Below are 25,188 nucleotides of genomic sequence, written 5' to 3'. Positions count from 1 at the left end.
TCGGCACTGCTTGCTACGACGTTTTCTCTCTTTCTTGTAAACAGTGGCTCCTGAGGGATCTTTGAATTCCTTCTCTCTACGTTTCCGTTTCTCAAGGTGCCTGTCGAGCCGATCCTTATCATCTTCATGAACGCAACCGCATATAATACAAAACTCTAGCTGCCTGTAACGCCCATTCACATACTGCTTTGCATCCTTGGGCCATTTTCAGTTGGAGGATGACCGTGAATCACGCTAAGCCTCTTTCAAAAGCCGCTAAACCCCGCGGGGACAACAGCACATCCTCCATCACAAAAGGATTCCTCTGACTCTACACGTGGAAAGTAAGAGAATGCATGCTAGATATTATGAATGCGAAAAGGAAATGCGATGTCAATTATTCCAATGTCGATCTGAGCCACCTCGTCGTCTGCCGCTCTAGATCTCTCCTGTCACGTAGTTGACAATCGGCAAGTTGGGCTTGCAGACAGTGCCTTCAGCCGGCAACTTGCCCTCATTCAGGTACGCACTAATAGCCGCTTCGGTGCAGTTCGACTTCTGCGTCGTGAACGAGACATGCTGTGTCATTAAAAGTCAAGCCGTTAGCAATTTGCATCGTGTTGCACTTGGTCTCAACCATCCAGAAAAGGAGGGAACTCACCCCGTAGCTATCATGCTGCAGCAGCACACTCCCTTCAAAGCCAGAGCTCATGTTTCTCGCCGAGACGAGCGGCGTGACCGGGTCGTACGTGTTGCCAATGAACAAGACGGGGTTCTTGGTCTTGACTCCCGTGAAATCGCCCTCGTAACGCTCCACGGCCTCAAACGGCCACTGAGCGCAAAGGTACGCGTTGCTCGCGAGGCCAAAGTGGGCGAACCACCTGCTGTTCGCCTCGAGCTGGTCGACGTATGGCTCCAGTTCCTCCTTGGAGTCGGCGCGGGGCCTTTTGTCGCCGCACCGGATGCCCCATACGGCGCGAATAATGGGACCTGCGGCAGGTGTGGAGGCGCCAGCCTCGATCAGGGCTGCCTCCACCAGAGCAGTGGCGTCGCGGCGGAAGAGTCCTTCGAGCACCTTGGCAACGGTTGCGTAACTCTTGGGGACGTAGAGCTTTGAGAAGAGCCAGTTGAAAAGAATGCTGTAGTCGACAATGCCACCACTGCCCAGAGCTGCAGAGGCGAAGGGGATAGGGTTGTACTTGAGTTCGTAGACGAGCTGGTCCATTTTCTCCTCGAGGCCTCCGCAAGTCTTTGCGTGGCTGGCCAGCGGGCACTTTTCGACACCCGCCTCGATGCAGGCGTTGAAGATGCCACGGAGAACGTCGTCTGCGCTCGAGATGAATTCAGTCTCCCTGTCTCGCTGTCAGCGTTGTGCCGGGCACGACTTCCAGTGGTCAAAAATGGGCTTGGAGGTCCTTGCGACACTTACACTGGAGAGTTGTAGTACTGGTGTGCATTCATGACTCCGTCGAGGATGACCTTGTCCACACGGTCCGGGAACATAGCCGCCACCGTGGCGCCCATAGAGGTGCCGCCCGAGATGCCCCAGTATCTCAGCAGCCCATCCTCGCCGAGAGCGTCAACAATCGCGATGATGTCCCGTGCCACCGAGGCCATGCCGACGTAAGGACCAACTTCTTGTAGCGCGTTCTGACATAACTCGGACAGCACAGTGGCTTCCGTCCAGAGATGGGAGGGCGTAGTATCGGAGGCGTTGTACCAGTCTGAAAGGTATGTCGTCAGCTCGGCATTTGTTGCCGTGTTGTTGTAGCAAATGACGGGGATGGCATTGCGGGTGCCCCTGGCAGATGGTGGCGGGTTAGTGCTCATGTATGCGTGCCGTCTCACTCCAGAAGGGGGTCTCACCGAGGATCCCAGCTGATGATGTCGTGCTCGTCGCCAATTATCCTAGGAGTTCAGGTCAGTATATGGCGCACTGTGGCTGATGTGTTTCGACGTACGGTGCCTGCAAGGGGGCGTAAGAGACGAAGTTGTTGAGACCGTCACCCCCGGGGCCTCCGAAATTGAGCAGGATGCTGCCTTTGGGCGCAGGCTGTGTTGCGGCCGGCCACTTGATCAGCTCGATATCAATCGTCTTGTCGGTGGTTTTTCCGGACCAATCCAGCGGAACAGTGAGCTTGCCGCACTGCACGGGCACGGGCAGGCTGGAGGTGTCCTCCTCGATGTGGCACTCGCCCCAGACAATGCCGTCGGCGCGGGGCAATGCGGCAGCGGCAGCTGTGGTGGCTGCCAGAGGGAGCAGCAGAGCTGATGCCCAAGTCGTGATAGAGTGCATCATGAAGACTACAGATGCAAAGCGTTGAATTAGATCGTGATAGGGGATTTGGTGATGGCGGTAGGACAGAGCTGGCCTGATGCCAAAGGGGCTTCCAAGGGCCTTATATCGTGGAAGCCAGTGCTTGCGTCGCCTGGATGCAATGTCGTCCCAGCAGCCTTGAGCCTTGGGGGCTTTCCAGACAGCTATGATGTAAGTGCACAGCCCCGGACATGTCATGCTCAAGTATTTCCTAAAAGGGAAACACGGTGTATTGGTACCTGAGCGGGGGGCTCAGCCACCGCAGGCGACATGACAGGGATTCCGACCAATGAGAGCATGGTGTTCACCTCGTAGCGTAACCTGGCATGGAGGCGCTAGACTTGCTCTGGAAATAAGCATGCAACGCAGCCACGGAATCTGCAACCTGTTACCCATAAATAAACGATTGCTTGGTCTGGCACAAATTGGACGATCGCGGTTCCCCAGTCGCGTCATGTCTGGTTGGCCTGGCAGTGCATGTTATCGAATTCAATCAGGGGCGGGCCGCAGCTGTCTCCGCCACCAGCGCTGTCAGCGTGTCTCTCTCCAGCGAGGAGACAGATGATGTATCTGAGCATTCCTGGAAGCCTGGGGTGATGATGATCGACAAGTTCCATGGCACCAAAGGCCCGTCAGAGTACGAGCATCGCTAGCATACCGAGTTTATTGGACATCCGTGTCATCGAAAATGGAAATAATTGCTGAGGCAAGTGAAAGTGTGGGTGGGAACTCGGAAAGAGCCAAAGTGAGATTGCCTCGATGGGCCAGCTTTGCCACATTGAGCGTGCGCGAACCCGAGATTGCCCATGCTGGCGCTTGGTATGAGCGTTGCTTCGAGGTATCTACCCTAAGGTAGTTTTCCAGCGCCTATCGACTGTTTACATGGGCACGTTGCAGGTTGTCGCCAGTAGAAAGGCGAAATTGAGGACTGGCAGGTGATCGATCGGATTGCACGACTCGTTCTCTGAGGCAGGCAACTGAGCTGGGACGTTGATGCGAGATGGCCCGAGGGAGAATCGGACGTGACAGACAGCTGGGAAAGAGAGTTGACATGCCTGTGGGATGGATGAGCTTGATATTGGCGGCCATGATGGTTGTCCAGGTCACCCTGCAAGCTGCTAGCAAACGGACTCGAGCGAGTTGGTCCGCGAAGAGGGGGGCAGCTCTTCCTTCCCCACAAGCCTGACTCAGCACCGTCCGAGCTGCAGCGGGATAAGATTGATCCTGTAAAGTAAAGCCCCGCCCCGGCCTACAGCACATTGGGTCGCACAGGCTGACTAAACCCTCCTGCACCTGCAGAGCTTTGTAACCATGCCATGCCCACCCAACAACTTTGATCGGGGCAACTTTCCCGCTGGCTGTCCCATGCAAACGGGCCGCTGTGGGCTCACAGGGGTCCAGCACGCCCTCCCCACCTTCGGCCCGCCTCGGCCAAGTCATCATGGCGTGTCTTGCGAGCCAACGCACATGCGAAACTCAATCCGCTCTGGCCTTGTCGATCATGGAAACATGCAGATGCTGGCCCTGACAAATGCCATGACGTCGAGGCGCCTGTCGCGTTGGTGGTTGAAGGGATAGTGTACCCGCGAGTCGAGAGTATATATTGGTGCAACGGCCACCGAGGACAACACCACGATCACTCTGCCGTCATTGCACATCACGACATCCATTACCCCAGTGGCCAAACCCCGCCAGCAACAATCACCTCCATATTGAATCGTCCTCCCCCACAATAACAACCACAACCACAACAAATCAAATTCACTACAACGGCTACTATCATCACAATGTCTGGCAAGAACGTCTTCCTCATTGGCCCCGGCTACATCGGCAGCGAGATCCTGCACCACCTCACCACCGAGGGCTACAAGGTCACCGTCCTCGTCCGCAGCGAGTCCTCGGCCACCTCCCTCCGCGAGCGCTTCGGCAGCAACCTCACCACCGTCCTGGGCACTCTGTCCGACACAGACCTCATCACCAAGCACGCCAGCGAGGCCGACATTGTCTTCCACACGGCCACCGCCGACGACCTGCCCTCCGCCGAGGCCGTCCTCGCCGGTATCAAGCAGCGCGTTGCCTCCTCCTCCTCCTCCGCCTCAAAGCCCATCTACATCCACACCAGCGGCGCCTCTCTGCTCGCCGACGACTCCCACTCCAACTACGCCTCGGACAAGATCTACGACGACGCCGACCCGGCCGCGATCGACGCCCTCCCGGACAGCGCGCCCCACCGCAACGTCGACCTCGCCATCCTCCGCGCCCGCAAGGAGCTCGGCGACCAGGGCAGCAAGCTGCTGCTCATGATCCCGCCCATCATCGACGGCGTCGGCGAGCACTCGGGCGGCCGCCTCTCCATCCAGGTGCCCTCGCTCGTCCGCTTCGCGCTCAAGCAGGGCTACGCGGGCTACGTCGGCAAGGGCGCCGCCATCTGGCAGTTCGTCCACGTCATAGACCTGGCCCGGGCCTACATGACGCTCCTGCACTACGCCGAGGGCGCGGCGCCCGGGTCCGCCGCGGACAAGGATCTGGCGAGCAACCCGTACTTCTTCGCCGAGAGCGGCGAGGAGATCTCGTGGGGTGACATCTCGCGGGTGGTCGGGAAGGAGCTGCACCGTCTCGGCAAGATTGAGTCGCCCGAGGCCAGGACCATCCCCGAGGCCGAGTACAGCGAGTTATTCGGCGAGTGGACACCTGCGGTGGTTGGCACCAACTCGCGCCACAAGGCCACGCGGCTGAGGAAGCTTGGGTGGGAGGCGAGGGAGAAGAAGATTGCCGAAGGCATCGTGCAGGATGTTATTCCCATTGTGCTGAAGGAATAGAGGGGTAGTTTGAAAAAGGTTAAGGACGAATTGTGACCCTGGATTGAAGTAAAAGCTTTCTCAAGTATCACTACAGGGGGAGCTTTTTGGTAATGCCGCGAAGTTCAGGTCGTGGGAAATGAAATTTAGAGCATGTACTTGCTATTCAAAACTGGTGCAGCTACTGCATTGTTTAATGCGCTTGAAATGATGCCATAGTCGTGCAGGACTAGACGAGTGTCGATCTTAGTGTCAAAGCCCTTTGGTTTCACAACCACGATGGGCTTGCGCCTCTGGCCCTCTGAACCTCTGGCCCTCTGAATCTCTGGTCCTCTGAACCTCTGAACCTCTGAGCCTCTGAAGCCTTCTATCCCGTATGACAATTCCATTGTCCAAAGCCATTCTATTGCCGAACAAAACTTGTGAAGATTATATCATTGGTCGTTCCACTGGGTCTTGATCAAGCCGAAAGCGCGAGCCGAAACCGGTGCATCGTCGCTCAACATTGCACGCCACATTGGATCGCTCGGGTCCTGACACCGGCCGAGCCGGTGACAAGTCTTGACAATGACCGTCCAGCTGAAATACCCATCGAGCCACCGGTGTGCGACCGGCCGGCCCACATCCTCGCCGCTGACCCCGAGGCCGATCCGGATCTCCCAGTCCGTCTCGCACCTGGCGCAGCTGCCCGTGGTGAGGAACGATTCGGTGCCGATGATGACGCGGCGGCATCCGTTCTCGTCGAGCGCCAGGTCCACCTCGCAGTGCCTGCACATGGCAATCTTGTTGTCGTGGAAGTGGCGTCTGAGCAGGGCGACATGGTGGCTCTCCCGGATCGACACCCACGACCGCACGCAGCGCAGCATGAGCTGCTCGGGACTTGGGCCGCCGCCGCGGGCCACCTTGCAGGTCCAGGACTCGTACCTGCGGAGTTGATAGTCGTCTGGGTGGGATATGGCGTGGGCGTGCGAGAGCGCCGAGGCCGGTATGCCGTGCTGCGGGCCGAGCACGGCGTGGTTGATCGCGAGCCGGGCGGTGCACAGCGGAAGCCTGTAGCACTCGCTGTAGGGCAGCACGATTTCGTGCTGCGGGCTGGCCTCGCAGTCGTGGAAGTGAAGCAGTCTTCTTTCGAGGTGGGTCTGAGCGAACGGCAGAAGGCGGCGCCGGACGTGGCAGTAGCTCAGGGCTGGGCTGTCCCTTTCGATTCGCAAGAGTAATTCTTCCTTCGTCGCTGCATCTAGGCGGGACGAGAACGAACGGCGTAAGTCAGAGAGATCCAAGCCGCGACTCGTCAGGCTTAAGCAGACGGTGTCGACTATGTCTAGATGGCTGGTGATCGTCAGGAGGAGCTCTTCGGAGAGCGACTGCAGCGTGGCATGTGATTGCTGTTCGAATCTTTTGTCGACGCCAGAGGAATGTTTGCTAGGTGGATCGCTGAAGGCCGCGAGGGTGGTCGTGGACCACGAAGTAAGCGTGGCATTATTGAAGTCGCGGGATCTTGCTGTTGCCGGCCCAAGTGCCTGCATTGACTCGTGCTGGCTGGCCCGAAATCGGGAGACGAGAGCTTGTAGTCTTCTCGGCATGGCGAATGATTTTCAGTCGATCGGGGGAATGCCTCTGGATGATGTGCTGTGTCTTGTTTAATAGGACGAGGTCAGGTCCATGGTCGAGCACAAGATGGAGATTGTGGCAAGCCTTGCACACCATGTTTGACGTCCGGCAGCTGTCCATTGTGATTGCTGCCAGACGGAAGAGAAGTAGGGTGAGCCACAGGCGCTCTTTGAACGGGCCTGATCAGCCATGCTTCGAATACCCATGGCCCTCGCATTCGAGGACTTGCGTGGTGGTGCTGATGGAGAACTGTGCTGGGAGGATGCGCACTGGGCGTTACCAGCGACGAAGTTGTCATGGGACAAACGCGTGCACAGCCTCCTTCCGCCAACAATTACGGATAAACCACCTCAAATCCAGCATCCATCTCGTTTGCCATCTGCGTACAACTTGTTCACCTCAAAATATTACATGCATCATCGCCGACCATGTTGTTCTCCCTCCTCCGTCGCTTCTGCAAGCCGTCTCGAGGGCGCAATGTAACCTCGCCCGCCTCGCCCAGCTTCAGCCAGTGGCCCGTGGAGCTCGTGCTGGTTCTTTTCGATGCCATCTCCAACGCCACAGACGCTCTCTGCCTGTCACCGGCCTGCAAAGCCCTACATCACAGTGGTCCTTCTTTCGCACGACTCGTGCGCCGTGCAAATGTCCAAGACGGCATCGATACCTTCCTCTACCGACTCGAGAGGGACTCGCCTGGCCGCTTCTACTGCTTCAAAGGTCAGAGGTTGGTGTGGTTCAGAACATCTCGCGGGAAACTTGGCCGGTACGACTATCTGCACGACTGCAGACCCTTCAATGTTCGCAAGTCCTTCAAAGAGAGCAAGGTTCCCCCGATTTTATACTTCCGCTACAGTCCTTATTTCACCCTCACTTGGTGCCTGGCGCGACTAATCACAAATCATGCCGTGCTTAGACCAGCCCACGGTGTCCCAGCTTCCATCCTGGCCTGTACCTACTTCCGGGGATATATCAGCCACGGCATCACCTTCGAAGAGTCATGGCACGCAGTCACGACGTCGGAGATGAAGGAGCTTATTGTGTCGTGCGAGCGAGCATATATCTGTGATGCTATGGCAGATGTGCAGGCGCTGCGAACCCACATCGCATCAAAGGAGACTCGTGTTTGCGGGCACGTATTTGGTCGAGCTCAGCACGATAAACTTGGCTCCTTTCCGGTGGATTCAATCGGGGAGCGTGAGGAGCATGTCGTGGGATCGTGCGGTTCTTGCCACACAGACTGGATGATATCGACCCAGACCCTAGAGGGTAGACTCAAATGCTCATTGCTCATCACAACCTATCATGATCTGGGTCCGTGTCAACACGCCGAAGAGCCGAAATGGAAGGCCATTGGTGGAAAGGAGGCTGTCCAACGTGAGGCGCCGGGCACAGTCAAGTCGCTGTGGGACACGAATTGGCAAAACATGCTAAAGCCGTGCCGCTCAACAGAGGCTTGAACCGCGCTTGTGCCACTATCTACATTCATTTATGTGTTGTGAATACTGCTGAGCACTAGAATAATGGCAGCCCATGTAGCACCAGATATCCAGAGGTTCAGAGGTTCACAGACATGAAACTTGATCATTCTGCAAACCCCACAGACCAGATGGCGTGCTGCTTCACACCGTCGACAGCCGATTCGCCTTGCCAATCCACAGGGCTCAAATAATTGTGTAATTAATTCTCTTTCTTCAAGATGCTTCAGGCCGGCTTGTTGATATGTCGTGTTTTCTGCTCTCTGATATCTGAGGTCTTAGCTAAATTCAGGCTAGGGCTTTGCTACAAACAAGAGCCTTGCAGCATGGTTGTTTTCTCCCAGCAGATAAAACATCATCAGCTAAAAGTTTCGCAGCTCTGCTGAACCTCGTATTATCATCATATTCGCCCCTCTTCGCCGTTCCTAGGACGAGCGACTATCGAGACTGGCTGGCGGCCAAGCATCACCACCCCTGAGATACCAAGACCCAATCATGACGTGCGCCCTTTGTCGCCATACCCCATGTTGGCCGGCAGTGCCAGCCGTCACTCTCGCACATTGTCCAGCTGCCGCTCCTCGAAAGGCGGGACCTTGACAAGGATCGCAGCGCCGGTGTAACACGTGCTGATGCCGACCTCGTTTCCATACTGTGACACCATGGTGAGCCGAGTTTCCCCCCCTGGCCAGTGTGCGTGATCTTTTTCTCGAAATGACAAAAGGCTTGTTGTACTTACGGTCAGATGCACAAAGTCGACGTTGTTGTGGCTTCGCTGGGTGAGCCAAGTCACTCCCTGGAGCGGCGACCCGTACTCGTCGAGCATGTCTGTCGGCATCGCGCCGTCCCACCCTCCCGCGGACGTGACGCACACTCTGCCAAGTTTGTCCGCCCCGTGTTTGTGAGACCATGCCTCGGGCTTTTCTTCGCCGCCGGAACCATCACAGTAATAATACTTCTCCGTGAGCTTCTCGCCGTCAAGTATGGACTTGACCTCTACGCGCATGCCGAGGGCTCTGAACACGGAGACGACGGCCAGATCTGTCCCCTTGAGCACGATGGGGAGGATCTGGGGTGCCGCGGCATCCTCGTGTCCATCTTGTCTCCGGAACCCTTCATTGAACTCTACCGGTGCCTGAACAGGATAGGCGTGGGCACAGAAGATTCCGAGTGTGCCGCCTGGAGCGAACAGAAAACCTGTTTAGCCTGGACCTCTGGAAAACCCAAAGCTAGAAAACCTTGCCATTCCTAGGGATGACTATATAAAGCCAAGCAGACACGCACCTGTCTTCATGTACTCTGGATTTGCCGCAGCTGAGCGCACGACCTGGTACAGCGGCAAGCTCCGGACCTCCACCGGCGCGAGGCCCTGCTCCATGAAGCCGCCCCGGTCCGACGGCTGGTCTCGCACGTAGAGGTTGTACGTCAGGGTCACGCGGAAGCCCTCGGTGACGTTCATAATCTCGTGCTCGCAGTCGCTGTAGAAGGCCGCCCACTTGATGGCGGTCGTGTTGTCGCTCCAGTCGAACGTGACCTCCCTGTCGGCGTGGCGGACGACGAGGCTGCCGCCCTTGTGGTGGCAGGGAACGCAGACGACAAGAGAGCCGATCTGAGTCTCGTGGCGTGGGTGTCGACATGGCTCTTGAAAAAGCCTGATGGGGCCTCGTAAATCTGGACAAGGATGAGATTGTAGACTATAAAGAATATGTATATGGCAAGCACGATCATGAGTTAGTAGGGCAACGTGCCGTTTTGTCGCACTTACGTTGAGCTTGTAGAGCTCCGCAGAGACACTCCGCGTGGTGCCCTGAGGCTTCAGGTTGACCTCTTCCGTGTCAAAGGCCGGGGGCACAAGAACCCGCTGGACCTGGTCGATGATTCCGAGGCGATAAGGGTCCAAGTCGACGGCGAACCGGGAAGCGTCCATGGCGGCGGCCCTGCGATACGCCGGGTCAAGGACGTCCTCGTTGTCTTTGCCAAAAGTCGCTGGCACGCAGTCCTCGATCAACTCCGAGAGCCGTGAGCCACCATCGTCGTTCAAGGGGAAGCTGATGCGATTGGCCCCCTCCTTGCAATCCCATCTGACTGTCACAGGAGGGCTCGTGTGCGGCTCATCACGGCTGGATCCGAGTGCCACAGGGATGGTGCCGCCGCAAGCAAAAGTCGGTGCTTGTCCAGAGAGGAGGAAGGCGCTCAGGGCATTGGAGATGTCGTCGGCCATGGTTACAAGATTGGGTGCCTGTGCATGTCGAGTCTAGAGTCGCAAAGTGCGGTTACGAGTAAAATATAGGGCATCGGGAAGCCGATGTTAGCTGCAAGCCCATGTGAGAAGATGGGCCAGAGGCAGTTGGCCCGGCCGCGTTCAGGCAGCAATGCTCTGCAGGATGATGGGCTAACGCTCGGTTTGCACCAAGCCTTAAACCCCTGGACTTTTCACGATGAATTGACGTTTCACAATCTCGCTCCACTGCTCTTTGTACCTGGTGTGAGCTGCTGCCTCCTACACTGGCAAATCTAGACGTACAAGCCCAGCCTACGTAACGCTGGTACATGGGTCGAGCACACATATACTTGTTGGTCCACGCAGGTGCCCATTTCCGCCTCTCCCCCACCGAGCTCTGATACACGGTGCGACTGAGACATTGGCGTGACCTTTACCTGCAGTTGTCTCGGCATCCGTGCGCGGGCGGTTGCAAAACCGCGCGTGATCACGTACTCCCGGCAGCATAAAGTTCACGTGCAGGGTTGCAAGTTTCGTGAAGTTTGTTTCATGGTATCGGGTACTTTACCCCTTGTGGAGTAACATGCTTGCCGTATGCAACCAAGCGTACCTTCGTGGTCACTGTCTTGGATCTGGTACGACCTCGCGGTGGTCGGAATCGCAGGTGATTCTTTCGCCTCCCAGCCTTTACCGCCTGACAAGGGGGAATGACGCATCACAACAAGCAGTCTGAATAGCGTGCGTGGGCGGCATTTGTACGCACAGACCTCAAAGATAGCAGGGAATCAACACACAGTGTACGGCCAGATGCACGTCACGACGATGGGCACAAGATGGAACTCATCAAGAGGCTACGTAGAATTGAAGGGGTATTTGGTATATAGAGAAGTTGCGGCTCAAGTGCTACATCGGAACAAAAATCAGGTCATATTGACGTCGTAAGATGGAACCATGGCTCAATATTGATGCAGAAGAAGCCACCCTTTCTTGATGAAAGAGCTCAGCTCGATCCAATAATTACTACAAGTCACCCTCGGTGTCGCAAGGAGAAGAGAGCAAACTCAATTTACATCAGACGCACATGAGTCTTCCCTCGATGTAGTCCTTTAGTGGGACTCCTCGTCGACGCCGACGACACGACCAGACTGGTCAAGACCGAGCTTGGTCTTGCGGGTCGAGGCCTTGCGGGGGTTGGGGGCCTCGAAGATCTCCGACATCTCCTCGAGGGTCTTGCCGGCAGTCTCAACGAAGAAGAAGTAGATGATGACAATCTCGACAATGATCCAGCCGATGTAGACGAGGTACAACTTCCAGCCGATGGCCTCCATACCGACGCTGATGCCGTAGGTGTTGACGACCATGGCGATGTTGAGGAACAGGAAGTTGGCCCCACTGCCCTTGGCACGCGTACGGTTCTCCAGACACTCGACGGCGTACAGGGTCTGCAGGGGAGTGAAGCCCCAGGCGAAGCAGATACCAAAGAGGTAGATGCTGACAATGACACCATAGGACAGGTTAGGGTTGGTGGCGGTCGAGGCAGTGAAGCCGGTCAACATGCAGTAGAAGACGAGCGCGCCGCCAAGACCCGCAAGCATCATGAAGCGACGACCAAGCTTGTCGAGAAGAGTGGCGCCGTAGATAGCACCCATCATCGAGAAGATAGGGTTGATGGCGTTGATCAGAAGCTGAGTGGACTTGTTGGTGATACCAGCGGCTTCAACCATGGCGGGCTGGAAAGGAGACTCGCGTTAGTTTGTGATCCCTTACGATGGTCGACGTGTGCAAGTGGAGAATGGACATGTAGACTTACCATAAAGTAGGAGACGACGTTGTTACCAGACCATTGACTAGTCCGAGGATAGTACTGTTAGCTGTAATTCATGGGATGGCAATGACCTTGTACATCTAAAAGGTGGACATACCCGAAGAAGGACATGCCGATGACCATGGCCATTCTGTAGCGCGCGGCTCTGGTGTTGCAGAGCTCGCGAAGATCCCACCATGGGTTGGGGTTCTGGGTCGCCTGACGCTCGGCGACGATCTCGCGGTACTGGAGCTGCACGAGAGCAGAGTGTTCGTCGCCGTCGCCGTGGTACTTGGCGAAGATGGCAAGAGCCTCCTCGGTGCGGTCATGGTGGATCAACCAACGGGGAGACTCGGGGAAGAACATGATGAGGCACATGACGATGCCGGGCATGATGCACTGGACAACGGTGGGCGTTCTCCAGGCCCACGAGTTCTTGAGGTGAAGTTCGGTGCCGTAGGTGGTCCAGCCAGCAATGATGTTGCCGAGCCACCAGAAGTTGTTGTACATGCCAGCCATGGTACCACGGTACGCAGGGTGGGCAAGCTCGACAATGTAGGCAGGGCCGGCAGCGGAGGCAATAGAGGCGCCAAAGCCAAGCACGAAGCGACCACCGATGAACTGGCCCTTCTCGTGAGCGGTGGCCTGGATGGCAGTGCCGACAAGGACGATGAGGCATCCGATGAAGATACACCAGCGGCGACCAAGGCCGTCGGCAAGGAGACCGCAGAAGGGGAAACTGGCAATCTGGCCGAGGTTGTAGATGATGAAGATGATACCGGTGCCAGAACCATCATCGCCCTGGAGGTCGAAGCTGTTCTTGTACTCGTCCATGGCATTGATGGCACCCATGAGAGACGAGTCGAAACCGTTCATGGTGGAGACGAGATAGCCGATGGCCATGATGGCGTAGAGGGAGATCATGTTGCGGGACCACGGGTTGGGCTTCTGCTCCGCGACAGCGGCAGCGAGGGCCACCGAGGCGGCGTTGACCTGGCGAACCTCGCCGAAGTCCTTCTCGTCGCCATGGGCGACCTCTGGCTTGGCCTCACCAGTTGGAGACGACATGGCTGCGGTATTGTGCTCTGGCTGACACGCTGGGAAGCAATGCAAGGAGGCAGTTGGCGAAGGAGCCTGGTCAACCACTATGGGATCAGGGTAGCGAGCGAGGACAAGAGAGGGCCCAGGGATCAAGTCTTATGGGGGCTTGGCCTCGATATAAATAATTTTCTCCTCGGGCGCGACCGGACTGAGGAGGCCCAAGAGCCGTCCGGGGTCGTCGAACGTTGTGAGTGGCCTCCACTCCGAGGCTCCTCACTCCCCTTGGGGATGACCCCAGGCTTACAGGCTCGGGCAGGCATGTGCGTGGGAGCGAGGGGGCCCGACGGCTCGACGAGAATGTGGGGATACCATTGGTGCGCGAGGAGGCCACTGACCCGGCTGGGGGGATCATGGTTTGACAATGGCAACGGCGAGCAGCAACAAGTTGTCAAAACCTGCTCCATGGGGTAAAACCCCTGCGCCTGTCCGTTCTGGACCTGGGGCCCGTGGTCGTCGCGGCACTCGTGGAGGGCGTGGTGGGCGGAGATTCTTTCGGCACTCACCGGTGGTTGGCCGAACAGGGCCGGGGCAACCCAGCGGGTGTCCTGAATCGTGAGGATCAAGGATGTTCCTAGGTCGGCTCGTCCACGACCGCCGACTTTGGCTCGATCTGGCCGTGCGTCGCCATTACATGGGCTAGCGTACACTGCTAGTCAGTCACACCAGCGTGAAAGCATCGTGGCCATCCAGCACCAGAGCTAGATGCATTGCTAGTGAGGGGACGACTCACGGAGGACATCTCGGAGCCAGCCTCTGGAAGGAGGGTACGCCACGATGGCCCGCAGCCGGCGCTTGTGCGCGGTGAAGAGGCACTAGCCATCCTAAGTACCGGAGTGGCGCGCGCGTGTGTGTTGTGTGTGTGTGTGCCGACTGCCCAACGATGTCAGAGGCGCCTCCGACTGCCACTGCCGAGGGTGTCAGAAGCCAGCCTGCCGCAGCAGGGGTTGGGGCAAGGCGTCCAGCCTCAAGGCTTGGGTCAGACGACTGAGAGAGAGAGGACCCATGCTGCAAACATTTTCCACTGTCGGCTGGCGCTGGGCAATTGCGTCGGAACGGGCAGCAAGTGGCCCATGGGGTGGGCAACCACCTCGCCCCCTTTGTCTTGCCTTAGGTAATCTCACCCGCTCCTCCCCTCTCATCCCCTCGTTTCCTTCCCCGCTCAGCGCAAATTCCCCAACCCCCAACCTCGAGGGATTGCGTTTCTCCGCATTGGCGGATCCTCCTCCAAGCAACAGCCTGGCCATGCGTGCCCTTGCTTCCCAGCTGACCAGTCTCTGGGGCGCCTGCTTCCCCAACCTTGAAACGGCCCGATAATCTTGTTTGTTCCCTGCAGTGGGCATCGCACGTGATGTGCCTGCCGTGCATCTCACCCGAGGCACAAATTGCCCTCTCTGCCTCACGTTAGATGGCGTTCCCGTCTCGTGCCTGTGACGTACAACAATGGAACCAACTTCCCGCCGGCAGATGTGGCGGCACAGACGAGCAGTGAGGACAGGAGGAGCAAGCGGCAGACCCAAAAGGGCTGAAAATGCCCGACCCGTCCCAGATCGATCCAATGTCGAAGGGGCACCTCTTCTGGCTAGCGCACGTGCGGGAAATCATGTGCTGGGTCACGCCGTATGCACAAAATTGCACGCTGGTGTTGCTGACGCTGCTAATTCAGGCAACTATTATGTGCAAGCATCCCCATGGGCCGCACGAGCCCACGAAGGCGTAACCAGGACGGGACACATCCGACGCTAACAGAGTCGTGCACGCTGCTGTGGCGCCCCAGCGCCAATCCCAATGGCTGTGGGCAGCTCCACAGCGCATTGTAGGCGGGCCCTCACCGAGCTTCACCACCACTCAGGCACGCCGCCATGGGCATCGTACTTGACTGCTCCTCAACCTCCTGATAACTCTCGGCCGACATCCGGATGTCGCTGCCGCCTCCTCGGTATCTGACCCCGACTCACGACTCGCGAGACCACGTGCCCGTCGCCGGCCATCCGCGACGTGCGACTCAGTGCTCACGAGACCTTGGCCCTGCTGCCCTCCGCCAGGAATAACAATCCTCCTCCCGCCCTGTCACGTGAAGCAGCCGTCCGCCACCGTCGCATCAACAGCCGCCGCTCAGACGCTCCGGAACGCCATGGCGGATCTCACGATTCACGAGGACGTCCGTCTCCAGGTTGACCTCCGCGTCAAGCTCGGCGGGGCCCGTCAGCTCCGTGACATTCCGATCCCTTCGCCGCCCCGTGCTGAAGCCTCGAGCCGGACGGCCAGCAAGATCCACCCTAGGACCCAGCCGGACTGGAACAATCTCAATGTGCTCCATCGCAACACGCTGGCCCCGCGCAGCTATTTCCACGTCTACGACTCAGAGGCCGCTGCTCGCTCCGCCAGTGTCGCTCACTCTCGCGCCCAGCTCCTCTCTGGCTCGTGGGGCTTCCACCTGGCCTCCAGCCCCTTCGCTGGGCCCAAGGATTTCTGGAAGTCGGGTTACAACCACGCAGAATGGCCGCTGATCAAGGTCCCCGGATCATGGCAGATGCAGGGCTTCGGCAAGGGACCGCAGTACACCAATGTCAATTATCCCTTTCCCGTAGATCCCCCCAACGTCCCCTTCGATGACAACGAGTGCGGGCGTTATGTCACCGTGTTTGAAGTCTTGCCGGGCGTCAAAGACGGCAAGCAATTCAGACTGCGCTTCGAGGGTGTCGATGCTGCTTTTACTGTGTGGCTCAACGGCAAGGAGGTCGGGTACTCTCAAGGGTCCAGGAACCCAAGCGAGTTCGACGTGACCGGGTTCCTCGATGTAGATGGCACAGAGAACACTTTGTGTGTGGAGGTCTATCAGCGATGCGACGGCAGCTATATCGAAGACCAGGACCAATGGTGGTTGAGTGGCATCTTTCGGGACGTCTGGCTGCACTCTTTTCCGGAAACACACTTTGAGGACTTCCAGATCCAGACGTTGCTGGACGACGAATTCCGTCACGCAAGACTTCATGTCAAGACCACCGTCAGCCAAGCCGCCAAGGACGTCCACTTGAAGCTGTTCGATGCCGATGGCAAAGTAGTTGTAGAGACCCCTAAGAACCAGTCCGATGCTCTTGTACGCTCCTCCGTTGACGGCAAGATCTCGACCCAAGAGTTTCACATCAAGGACCCGCACAAGTGGACGGCAGAGACTCCATACCTCTACACATTACTCCTTGAGGTGGATGGGCTTTACACGAGTCACAAGGTCGGTTTCCGCCGCGCAGAGCTGATCGATGGCGTGTTCTGCGTCAACGGCAGCCCCATCAAGATTCGCGGCGTCAATCGGCACGAGCACCATCCCGAGTCCGGCAGGACAGTGCCGTATGAGTTTCTCCGGCGAGATCTGCGGACCATGAAACTCTTCAGCATCAACGCAATCCGCACCTCACACTATCCCAACGACCCGAGGCTGTACGACCTGGCGAACGAGTTTGGCTTCTGGGTGATTGACGAGGCCGACCTCGAGTGCCATGGGTTCGAGGAGGCCGGTGGCCTGCCGGCAAGCTACACCTCGGACAACCCGGAATGGCGCGAGGCGTATGTCGACCGTGCTCGGCAGCTCGTCGCGCGTGACAAGAACCACCCTTGTGTGATCATGTGGTCGCTCGGCAACGAGGCGTTCTACGGCAGGAACCACCAGGCCATGTACGACGAGATGAAGCGCATGGACGCAACACGTCTCATCCACTACGAGCAGGATTATGATGCCAAGACGGCAGATGTCTTCAGTCGTATGTACACCTCGGTGGGTGACATGATCAAGTTTGGCGAGGAGAAGGACTGGAAGAAACCCTTTGTCATGTGCGAGTTCGGACACGCCATGGGTAACGGGCCTGGTGGCCTGAAGGAGTACATTGATGCTTTCTACAAGTACCCAAGGCTCATGGGGGGTTTCATCTGGGAGTGGGCAAACCATGTAAGTGGACAAGACATCATCTCAAGAGACCGGCTTATGCTGACCATGACAGGGCCTGCTCACGAAATCCGAGGACGGCGAATATTATTTCGGCTATGGCGGAGACTTTGGCGACGAGCCAAATGACGGTAACTTTGTTATGGATGGCCTGTGCAACTCTCTTCACAACCAAGGCCCTGGACTTAACGACTACAGCGCGCTCATCCAGCCTGTACAGATTGTAGGCATGGATGGCTTCTCAATCGAGATTGTCAACCGCTACGACTTCCGCACCCTCGACCATCTCAAGTGCTACTGGAGCATCATCTCGGATCGGAACCAGATCATTGGCCGCGAAATTCCCATCCCAAAGGGCGTCAAGCCGCACACTACCGCCATGGTGCACCTGCGAAATGGGTTCCCGGCGACCCTGGCTGCTGGTGCCTGGCTCGAGCTCGAGTTCGTCGACACCGAGGTGCCCGGCTGGTCGTACCCCAACCGCACAGTCGCGCGCTGCCAGGTGCAGATGAGCTCGCCCACGTCTCTCGCCATGCTCAGGGCACTCGACATCACCAGTGCCACGCACGACACTGCCTCTTCACCAAGGATCAGCACCTCTCCCGACGGGCTGGTGCACCGCGTCACGCTGGCCAACGACAAGACCTTTGGCTTCGACACGAGCAAAGGCACGCTCTCGTTCATGTCGTACTCGTCCGGCCCGGACGCCGAGAACCTCATCACCGAGCCCGTCACGCTCGACTTCTACCGCGCACTGACCGACAACGACCGGCCTGTCTTTGGCCAGGAGTGGCTCGACGCCCGCCTCCACCAGACGCGCCAGCACTTCACCAGCATGACCACCACGCCCGTCACCACGTGCTCGAAGACAGGGCAGACCAGCTGCTCCGTGAGTATCTCCGCGCGCGTCGCCCCGCCGGTCCTCGCGTGGGCGGTGGACACCGTCACGACATACACCTTCACGCCGACGACGTGCAGCATCCGTGTGCAGGCCAAGCCCCACGGGCCGTTCCTGCCCAGCACGTTTGCGCGCTTCGGCCTCTCCTTCGGCATCAAGGACGTCAACATTGTCGAGTGGTTCGGCCGCGGGCCCGAGCAGTCGTACGTCGACTTCAAGGCCGCGCAGTCGGTCAACACCTGGGGCTGGAGCGTCGACGGGCTCTGGCACGACTACGAGTTCCCCCAGGACAACGGCAACCGCAGCGACGTCGCGTGGGTCGAGCTCCGGCAGACCTGGGGTGGCGGGGAGAAGGGGCGGACGCTGCGGGCGAGGTTTGGCGACTTTGAGGGCGCGAGCTTCACGGTGAGCAGGTTCGCCACGCGGGACATCGATGAGGCGCGGCATCCGTTCGAGCTGAACAAGAAGAGACGCGAAGGGGATGTGCTGGTGCGGTTGGACTGGTTCCATCACGGTCTCGGGACAGGAAGCTGTGGGCCTGCCACGCTACCGCAGTATCAGTTGAGAACTGATCGGGAGTTTGATGTTGAAGTCCTGCTAGACTGAGTGGGCCCGTCTCTGACAGGAGAGCAATACGGAAACGAGCATTGAATTAAACCTAGCAGGCTCAAAGCCCATGGTACGACTGCCAATACAAGACGAGGAGGCACTGGAAACGATGCACAAAGGATTGCCAAAGATCTTTGATTATGTAGCTATGCACCGAAAATCAAACGTGAGCAAGTATTTGAGTCCATCTGCGTGAGGATGACACTACGTGGTTCTTCTGCTTCAAGGTGGTGAGTGTCATATGATCATCCCGTGGGAATGTGTGTAGAGAGATGAGGCAGGCAAATGTTCCCCTATCTTCGTCTTTTGTCATCAGCCTCCGAAACGTCTAGGTGACTGGATTCCCGTTAAGTGTGTGAGTTTCAAAGATACTGCCAAGCACCGAGCTCGACACTGCTTTGATGGACAGTGAGGCCAACAATGTCGACACAGTCCTTCAAGTTGAAGCCGGGGACTTTCGCATAGAGCTGGAAGCTGGCCCCAGTGCCAGTCATGAAGTCCGCGACATCAGGGCACAGGGCGATGCCGCCAGCATTGGAGCCGTCGGTGGCCAGAAAGTTGAGCACCTGAGCTGGCGGGGCACAGTCCCAGACTACGGTCTGGTTGAACCAGCCGCCGAGGTAGGAACCAAGAGGCTTGTAACCTGAGTGTGCGGCAGTGTACTTGACCTCGCCAGTTGAAGCGACGTAAATCTGCTGTCCGCCTGGGACCATGACCTGTATTGCGAAAGAAGAGGGCAAATCAGAATTCCAAGCATTTCGGAAGGCCCAGGTTTCACCATGATGGAACCGACGAGTGGTGAGCACAACTTACAGCCATGGCAGTCAAACCATCGTAGACGACAGTGCCACCAATCTCAGGGCAGCCATGCTCGATGGGGCAGTACGTGGCAGGACCAGTGATGCCGGTGTAGAACGCGCTCGCAGCAGCATTGAGGACAGCACCATCAACTTCAGTGCCCGGGGCATAGGCGGAGAGAGTGAAAGTTGTGGCAGTCACGACGGCTGCACAAGACAGGAGCGAGAGGACCTGCATTGTGCCGATGTGTTTCGTCCGAAGAGAGGAGAACGTAGCTGCCTGTGGGGTGAACAGATGAGTGTGAGGATGAGCAGGCAAGAGAGCAGGTGCTGAAACAGAACAGGTGCTGCAGTTGAAGAGATTTTGGTGAAGTGGTCGTTGGTGTGTCGGAAGATGGGAGGACGCGGGCGCTCGCGCTGACCGATTTGGAGGGTCGCCCAGGTGCGGGAGGTCGTGGGATTGACGTGTTGCGAGGTAGGAGCAGTTTGATGGCAGAATGCTCCTCCCTTCCAGTCTACCCAGGAAGTCCCGGCCAGGACGTGCGCTCCTTCCCTGTATCATGGACAGCTGCCTCAGGCGTGTTCACCGTCACACACACCTGCCGAGCCAGGTGAGCTGGAACCACTTGCAGCAAGCATGAGTTGGGGTTGTTGCTGGGATATATCCGTGCATGGCATCGCATAAACCATCCTGAAAAGGCAACAAGTTCTCGCCATCTCTGCCACGGTGTGTGTGCAAGGAGATGCAATGGCATTCATTGTTGCTGAATATATCCGCTACAAGAAAGGGGCCTGCAGAAAACTCCGGCCTCTAAACCAAATTCATTCGAGAAAAGGACTGGTCAGGAATTTCCCATGTGTTCCGAACCCATGTGCTTTTGCAAGTGCTTCAGCAGCCTGATTCCTATGAAACGGCCGAGGAAGGTGGGCTGCAGGTCATTGAGCATCATCATTCTGTCGCCTGAGTGCTGCACACACTCGGCAGCATAAGTCCCGTATTCCTCGAGGACAGCCATCGCCTCCGCCTCCAGCTCTCTTGCCTCGTCTTCATGAATCTCTAAAGATCTGTAGACTTGAGCCAGGAGGTATTGCGCTCTTGCCAGCGCCGCGTGATCCCACTTCGCCCGTTTGACCCAGTCGATGCATTGCTGCAAATATTCACTATGCCCCAGGGAGCCGCGGAAGTTAGCTTTGGTGATCATCAGTACACGTCTTGGAAGGTCGCTTACATGGCAGTGTAGGGGTCTCCCATATGGGAATATGTGGCACCCACGGCGTAAACAGCCAGGATAGTCTCGCCGTGGTGCTGCCCAAGCATGTCGAGTCTCGCGGTAAGCACTTCCATAAAGAGGTTCAAAGCCCCTTGGCTGTCATCATTCTGCATCAGAATGCAGGCCAGCATGAAGACTTTGCGCCAGTAAGAATTGGTCCGTCCAGAAAACCTTTCAATCAACTCGATCGACCTCTTCTGGAACTGGATCGCCAGGTCCATCTGGTTTCTCCACATGTACACCAGAGCATAATTGCCGTAGTACTTGGAGTTCTCGAATGGATTCTTGTCTTCTGGGCCCCACACTAGATATCGCTCGCGACACTGGAGGAATAGCGCGCCGGCCTCCTCAAACTTGTGCTCATTCAGAAGGCAGAGCGCGTAGTCGTTGGCGGCATTCTGTAGCAACACATCGCTGTTCATGGTTGGAGCTTGATCGTAGACCTTCTGCCGAATGTCTAGAGCAGCTTTCAGCCGATGCATCCCCTCTCGCCGCTCCATGACTCCCATGTTGAGTAGGAGCATTCCCATCATGCAATGAATGTCGGCTTGCATCTTTGGGACAAAGTTCACGCCCGCCGTTTGGAGGATCGATTCTGCTGTGCCCAAGAAAGCAAGGCCATCATAGGAAGTGCTCTGGCGAGCCCACAGGTAGAAACCGGCGTCGTAGAAGAGGCTTGATATCTCCACAGGCGTCGGGTCGCTCAGCGAAGTGAGGCTGTCTTTACTCTGGAGGAAGATCCTATGCAACGTGACGACGTGAGGGATGTATTCTTTGCACGTATCCCAGTTCCGTGCACCTGGGACTTGTTGGGGATCGGCCGCCGGGAATTTCTTGCGTATCAGCCTAAAGACCTTCCGGAAGGCATCAACAAATCCGTAGTCTTCCATATCTAGGAGGATCTTCTGCTGGAGGAGCCTATGAATTGAGTAGACGGGTCCGCTGGAGCCCTCCTTGACACTGATCAGACGTCGACCTAAGATCTCGGCAATCATGCGTTTGAAACTTATCTCATAGCAGCGTTAGTTATGAGTACAGACCAGAAGGACTTGCTGAAAAACACGTACCTCAAGGCTTCCGAGACATGAATCCACTCAAGATAGTCTTCTTGGTGATCTCCAACCAAGAGTGCTTTCTGAATACGCTCGGGGTCAAGGAAGGACATGATGTCCAGAAGACGGCGAGAATTCATGCGGACCTCTCTGATTCCAATGGTCCACAGGGAGTCAATGGTGGAGTCGATGTCCGTTTCTCCAATGTCGACATTCCTCTTCTTTCTCCTGTTTTGTTGCTCCTTCTCTTCCCACATCTCCAAGAAGTCGGCAAGAGTCGTTCTTGAAACTTTGACATACCCAACAATCATACTGATGGCAAGCGGAAGACCACCCACTACCTTGAGTACTTGCTCTGCGTATGGAAAATCTTCGTGTGCGTGGACGTCGTGCTTCTTCAGCTTAGGATGAATTGAGGTCATGAGGAACTGACGGCCATGCTCAGGCGGCCAGGGTTGAAGCTCAATCGCATGCTGGTTCTGATATCGATGGACCAGCGGAAACAGAGCGGTTCTCGTGGTGATGAGAACTGACCCCTGGGTTCGCATCAAGTTGCGCGGTACATACCGTGCAATTGACTTCCACGAAGAAACATTGTCAAACACAATCAGCCATCGTCGATCCGTCTTTGTCAAGTACTCCCGGGTCTGGAAGACTCGGGCATCCTCATTGGCGACGAGCTTCTCTGCTGGGTCCAGATTGTCCAGAATCGAGCCGAACGACTCAGCAGCCACGCCAGGCGTTTCTGCCTCGATCCAGAACACAGCAGAGTATTCTCCCTTGTATTTGTGGAGATACTCAATGGCGAGACCGGTCTTTCCAATACCGCCTCTTCCACTAACAGAACATATTTGGCCAGGTAGGTGTAAGTGCGCGTGGATGTTGTCCAAGTCAGCATCCCTGCCGACAAAATTCTCGTACCGCTTGGGCAAACCCTGCTCGGCCGGGCCTGCGCCGTGTGACGTTTGCCTCTCGACCCAGTCTGCGGTGTGGTCTTTCTCCGCGCCCATTCCCATCGGAAAGCTCCTACTTTTGGTAAGCCAATTGCCATCGTCCAGGGGGTTGCTTTCCGAATGATGTGCTGGCGGAGAGAGATTGAGCGATGCAAGAACGCCCAAGCCCAGGTCGTCGACATCTTCCTTTTGGCCTTTTGGCGGTGCTGGCAGGCCCTGGATGAACTCCTCGATCATGTTGCTATTGTCTTCCGCGTCTGCTGGGACTTCTTTGTTGAAGAATGTGGCCGGTGCATAGGCTTCCTGATGTGCAGCTAGATGCGTTTCGAGTTCATCGATTGTTGCACACATTACATCGCAGACAGTGCATCTTTGATCATAGTGTGAATGGACTTTATATCGTTTGCAATGCTGCAACAAAGCTTGGACCATGGGACCTGTCAGTCTCGGGTGTGCTGATCTGAGGTGCTCATTGAAGGCATCAGAAGTCGCGTAGGTTGTTTTGCATGCGGAGCATGCCCATTCCACAGCTGAACGATGGAAATTCAGCTCGTGCTGAAACCAGTCGCTGCGGGTGTTGTAGAGACGTCTCGGTTCAAAGCAATCGCCGAAAGTGCAGATGTAGGGTTTTAAATCTCGATACACGTGCGCATGCCATTGCTGATCATCGACATGAGTGGTTGACAGGGTCAACGGCAGCTCAGAAAGACAGTATGTACAACTGAACGGTTTTGATGTTGGCAGAGGCACTGGAGGTGGCGGCAAGGGAATGGCCTGGAGAAGACTGGGTTGAGAGTCGTCGGTCAGCGTCGTAACAGAGTCTTGCTTGCCAATTGGGAGTACTGTAAGGACAGTCTCTGGGCTGGAAATGATTGTTGAGGCCCCAGCATCTGATTCCAACGCAAAGGAATGTTCGTTGTCCCTATTGATTCCTTCAGAGTGGAGCCTGAAATGCCTCTCTAACCGCGATATCTCCACTGAACTGCTCTGCTTCAAGGGTCCAGGCGCCATTGAGCCTTGACTACCACCTGAGAGCCGCCAGATGTAGCGGCGTCGACACCAGTTGCCATGACCGAACCGCCTTGCCAAGGTTTTGTGCATTTTGGGAAACATCATCATGGCCACCTGCTGAAACTCCTCCTCTGTATAGGTGAATGGATCCCGGTTGGACGCGAATCCGCGGTTCTCACCGAGAGGGCTCTGAAGGGTGGGCAGGAGTTTGAACAGATTTCGCAGTATGTCAATGGCCTCCTCAAGATATGATGTTGGATCTGATTGCAAGTCGAAATCGTCCTCCAGCGCACTACTTGGAAGGCCATCTTCGAGATATCCTGAATTGGCCGTACCGGCATCGTAACGATTTTGAAGTCGAGCCTCGGACGTAGCTGCGCACGTTGGTAAGTCGCGGTGCCCTTCGTGGATATTTCAGGCGCAGCACGCCATGCTACTTACCTGTCTCGACGCACTGGTTGAGATCGTTGAGCAAGTTTAACGTGTGCTGCCGAATACCAGGGCATTCTTTCAAGCTGTAGTCAAGCGCACGGGATGACGCGCCGCTTCCATGGCCCCACACATTAAGACGAATGGCGCAGTCGCGAGCAAGACGGTGAACATCGGAGTCGGAATCAAGAACCATGAGCGATCCGGACAGTCGTTGGACGGCCTGCGAACAGTCCTCGAATTGCGCAGCTATTGGCGCCCGGGCTCTTAGCCCCCGAGCCTCTTCGAGCCTCTTGAGAAGGCCTTTTCGGGTCCTGGCGGTATCCATGGAAGGCGACCAACGGAGCAGCAATGTGACCTAAATGATGGGCATTCGCAACAGCACAGGGACAATGGCTCGCAAGACTGCGGAAACAGTGAGGATTGCTGAAGGGAGAGAGCTGGGAGCGAGAGCAGAGCAGGACAGGCTGCGTGTGTGGGCTGTGCCGATTGCAGCCGAGGGGAAGGTTGTTCTCCAGCCAGATAGTGTCGTGCCGCAGGAGTCGTCAGCCGACTGGCTCAGGCAGATTCGTGAGCCGGATGGTCGACGTGGCTCTGGTGCGAACTGGGAGGAACATGGCAAGGACAATGGCAAACGATATGTCGAGGCGAGTGTGCCATGGTGTGCTTCTGGAGGCGCCAAGCCTTTTGGGATGGTGTGGCAGCAACCCTCAATGATAAGCTGGCGTTACCCCAAGGCTGCCACGTCGAGTGGCGTCGTTCTTCTCAGCTCTGAGGCATGGGATGGAGCGGAAGCTGTACCCGGCGCGGGGACGCGTGACCAGTGCGCAAAGCGGCAGCACGGGCTGCTTGTGATCGAGAGGGGCTGGTGTGTGAGAAGGTGCGTGGAAAGTGTAGTTCTGCGTGCTCTGGCGATGCGGGGGAGCGT

The 25,188-nt window shown here is 56.9% G+C and overlaps 8 protein-coding genes across 8 annotated transcripts; 2 read left to right on the top strand and 6 right to left on the bottom strand.

Moving 5' to 3' along the window:
- Positions 1–47: 47 nt before the first annotated feature.
- B0I36DRAFT_293005 (TAP-like protein-domain-containing protein) lies at positions 48–2,454 on the bottom strand. The gene is made up of 5 exons (XM_046151777.1): positions 1,941–2,454; positions 1,846–1,887; positions 1,409–1,780; positions 641–1,331; positions 48–558 (listed from the first exon to the last, which is right to left on the bottom strand). Exons 1-5 carry the CDS (start codon positions 2,276–2,278, stop codon positions 418–420), a joined length of 1,584 nt encoding a protein of 527 aa, XP_046010886.1. The 5' UTR covers positions 2,279–2,454; the 3' UTR covers positions 48–417.
- Positions 2,455–5,528: 3,074 nt separating this feature from the next.
- On the bottom strand, positions 5,529–6,677 carry B0I36DRAFT_365201 (uncharacterized protein; the record flags this gene model as incomplete). Its single annotated transcript, XM_046159105.1, has 1 exon — positions 5,529–6,677. One exon carries the CDS (start codon positions 6,675–6,677, stop codon positions 5,529–5,531), a length of 1,149 nt encoding a protein of 382 aa, XP_046010885.1.
- Positions 6,678–7,065: 388 nt separating this feature from the next.
- Positions 7,066–7,685, top strand: B0I36DRAFT_433203 (uncharacterized protein; the record flags this gene model as incomplete). The annotated part of the gene is made up of 2 exons (XM_046162660.1): positions 7,066–7,502; positions 7,619–7,685. Coding segments are annotated over 2 exons (502 nt in total), but the record flags the coding sequence as incomplete, so codon positions are not given.
- A 709-nt stretch (positions 7,686–8,394) lies between these two features.
- On the bottom strand, positions 8,395–10,550 carry B0I36DRAFT_328580 (uncharacterized protein). Its single transcript, XM_046154607.1, has 3 exons — positions 9,462–10,550; positions 8,917–9,356; positions 8,395–8,829 (listed from the first exon to the last, which is right to left on the bottom strand). The coding sequence occupies exons 1-3, from the start codon at positions 10,396–10,398 to the stop codon at positions 8,728–8,730; spliced, it is 1,479 nt and encodes a 492-aa protein (XP_046010883.1). The 5' UTR covers positions 10,399–10,550; the 3' UTR covers positions 8,395–8,727.
- Positions 10,551–11,504: 954 nt separating this feature from the next.
- Positions 11,505–13,270, bottom strand: B0I36DRAFT_246765 (lactose permease; the record flags this gene model as incomplete). Its single annotated transcript, XM_046150250.1, has 3 exons — positions 11,505–12,128; positions 12,209–12,245; positions 12,321–13,270. The coding sequence occupies 3 exons, from the start codon at positions 13,268–13,270 to the stop codon at positions 11,505–11,507; spliced, it is 1,611 nt and encodes a 536-aa protein (XP_046010882.1).
- Positions 13,271–15,434: 2,164 nt separating this feature from the next.
- On the top strand, positions 15,435–18,744 carry B0I36DRAFT_365198 (glycosyl hydrolases family 2, TIM barrel domain-containing protein; the record flags this gene model as incomplete). Its single annotated transcript, XM_046159104.1, has 2 exons — positions 15,435–17,243; positions 17,296–18,744. 2 exons carry the CDS (start codon positions 15,435–15,437, stop codon positions 18,742–18,744), a joined length of 3,258 nt encoding a protein of 1,085 aa, XP_046010881.1.
- A 365-nt stretch (positions 18,745–19,109) lies between these two features.
- B0I36DRAFT_365197 (uncharacterized protein) lies at positions 19,110–19,782 on the bottom strand (the record flags this gene model as incomplete). The annotated part of the gene is made up of 2 exons (XM_046159103.1): positions 19,110–19,463; positions 19,561–19,782. The coding sequence occupies 2 exons, from the start codon at positions 19,780–19,782 to the stop codon at positions 19,110–19,112; spliced, it is 576 nt and encodes a 191-aa protein (XP_046010880.1).
- A 457-nt stretch (positions 19,783–20,239) lies between these two features.
- On the bottom strand, positions 20,240–24,779 carry B0I36DRAFT_146973 (uncharacterized protein). Its single transcript, XM_046148462.1, has 4 exons — positions 24,273–24,779; positions 21,883–24,205; positions 20,774–21,820; positions 20,240–20,692 (listed from the first exon to the last, which is right to left on the bottom strand). Exons 1-4 carry the CDS (start codon positions 24,586–24,588, stop codon positions 20,602–20,604), a joined length of 3,777 nt encoding a protein of 1,258 aa, XP_046010879.1. The 5' UTR covers positions 24,589–24,779; the 3' UTR covers positions 20,240–20,601.
- Between the last annotated feature and the right edge of the window lie 409 nt (positions 24,780–25,188).

Source organism: Microdochium trichocladiopsis (genome assembly GCF_020744255.1).
Source record: "Microdochium trichocladiopsis strain MPI-CAGE-CH-0230 chromosome Unknown B0I36scaffold_7, whole genome shotgun sequence".
NCBI lineage: Eukaryota > Fungi > Ascomycota > Sordariomycetes > Xylariales > Microdochiaceae > Microdochium > Microdochium trichocladiopsis.
Note: the sequence above shows the minus strand (reverse complement) of the source record. Positions and strands in the feature narration are given on the sequence as shown.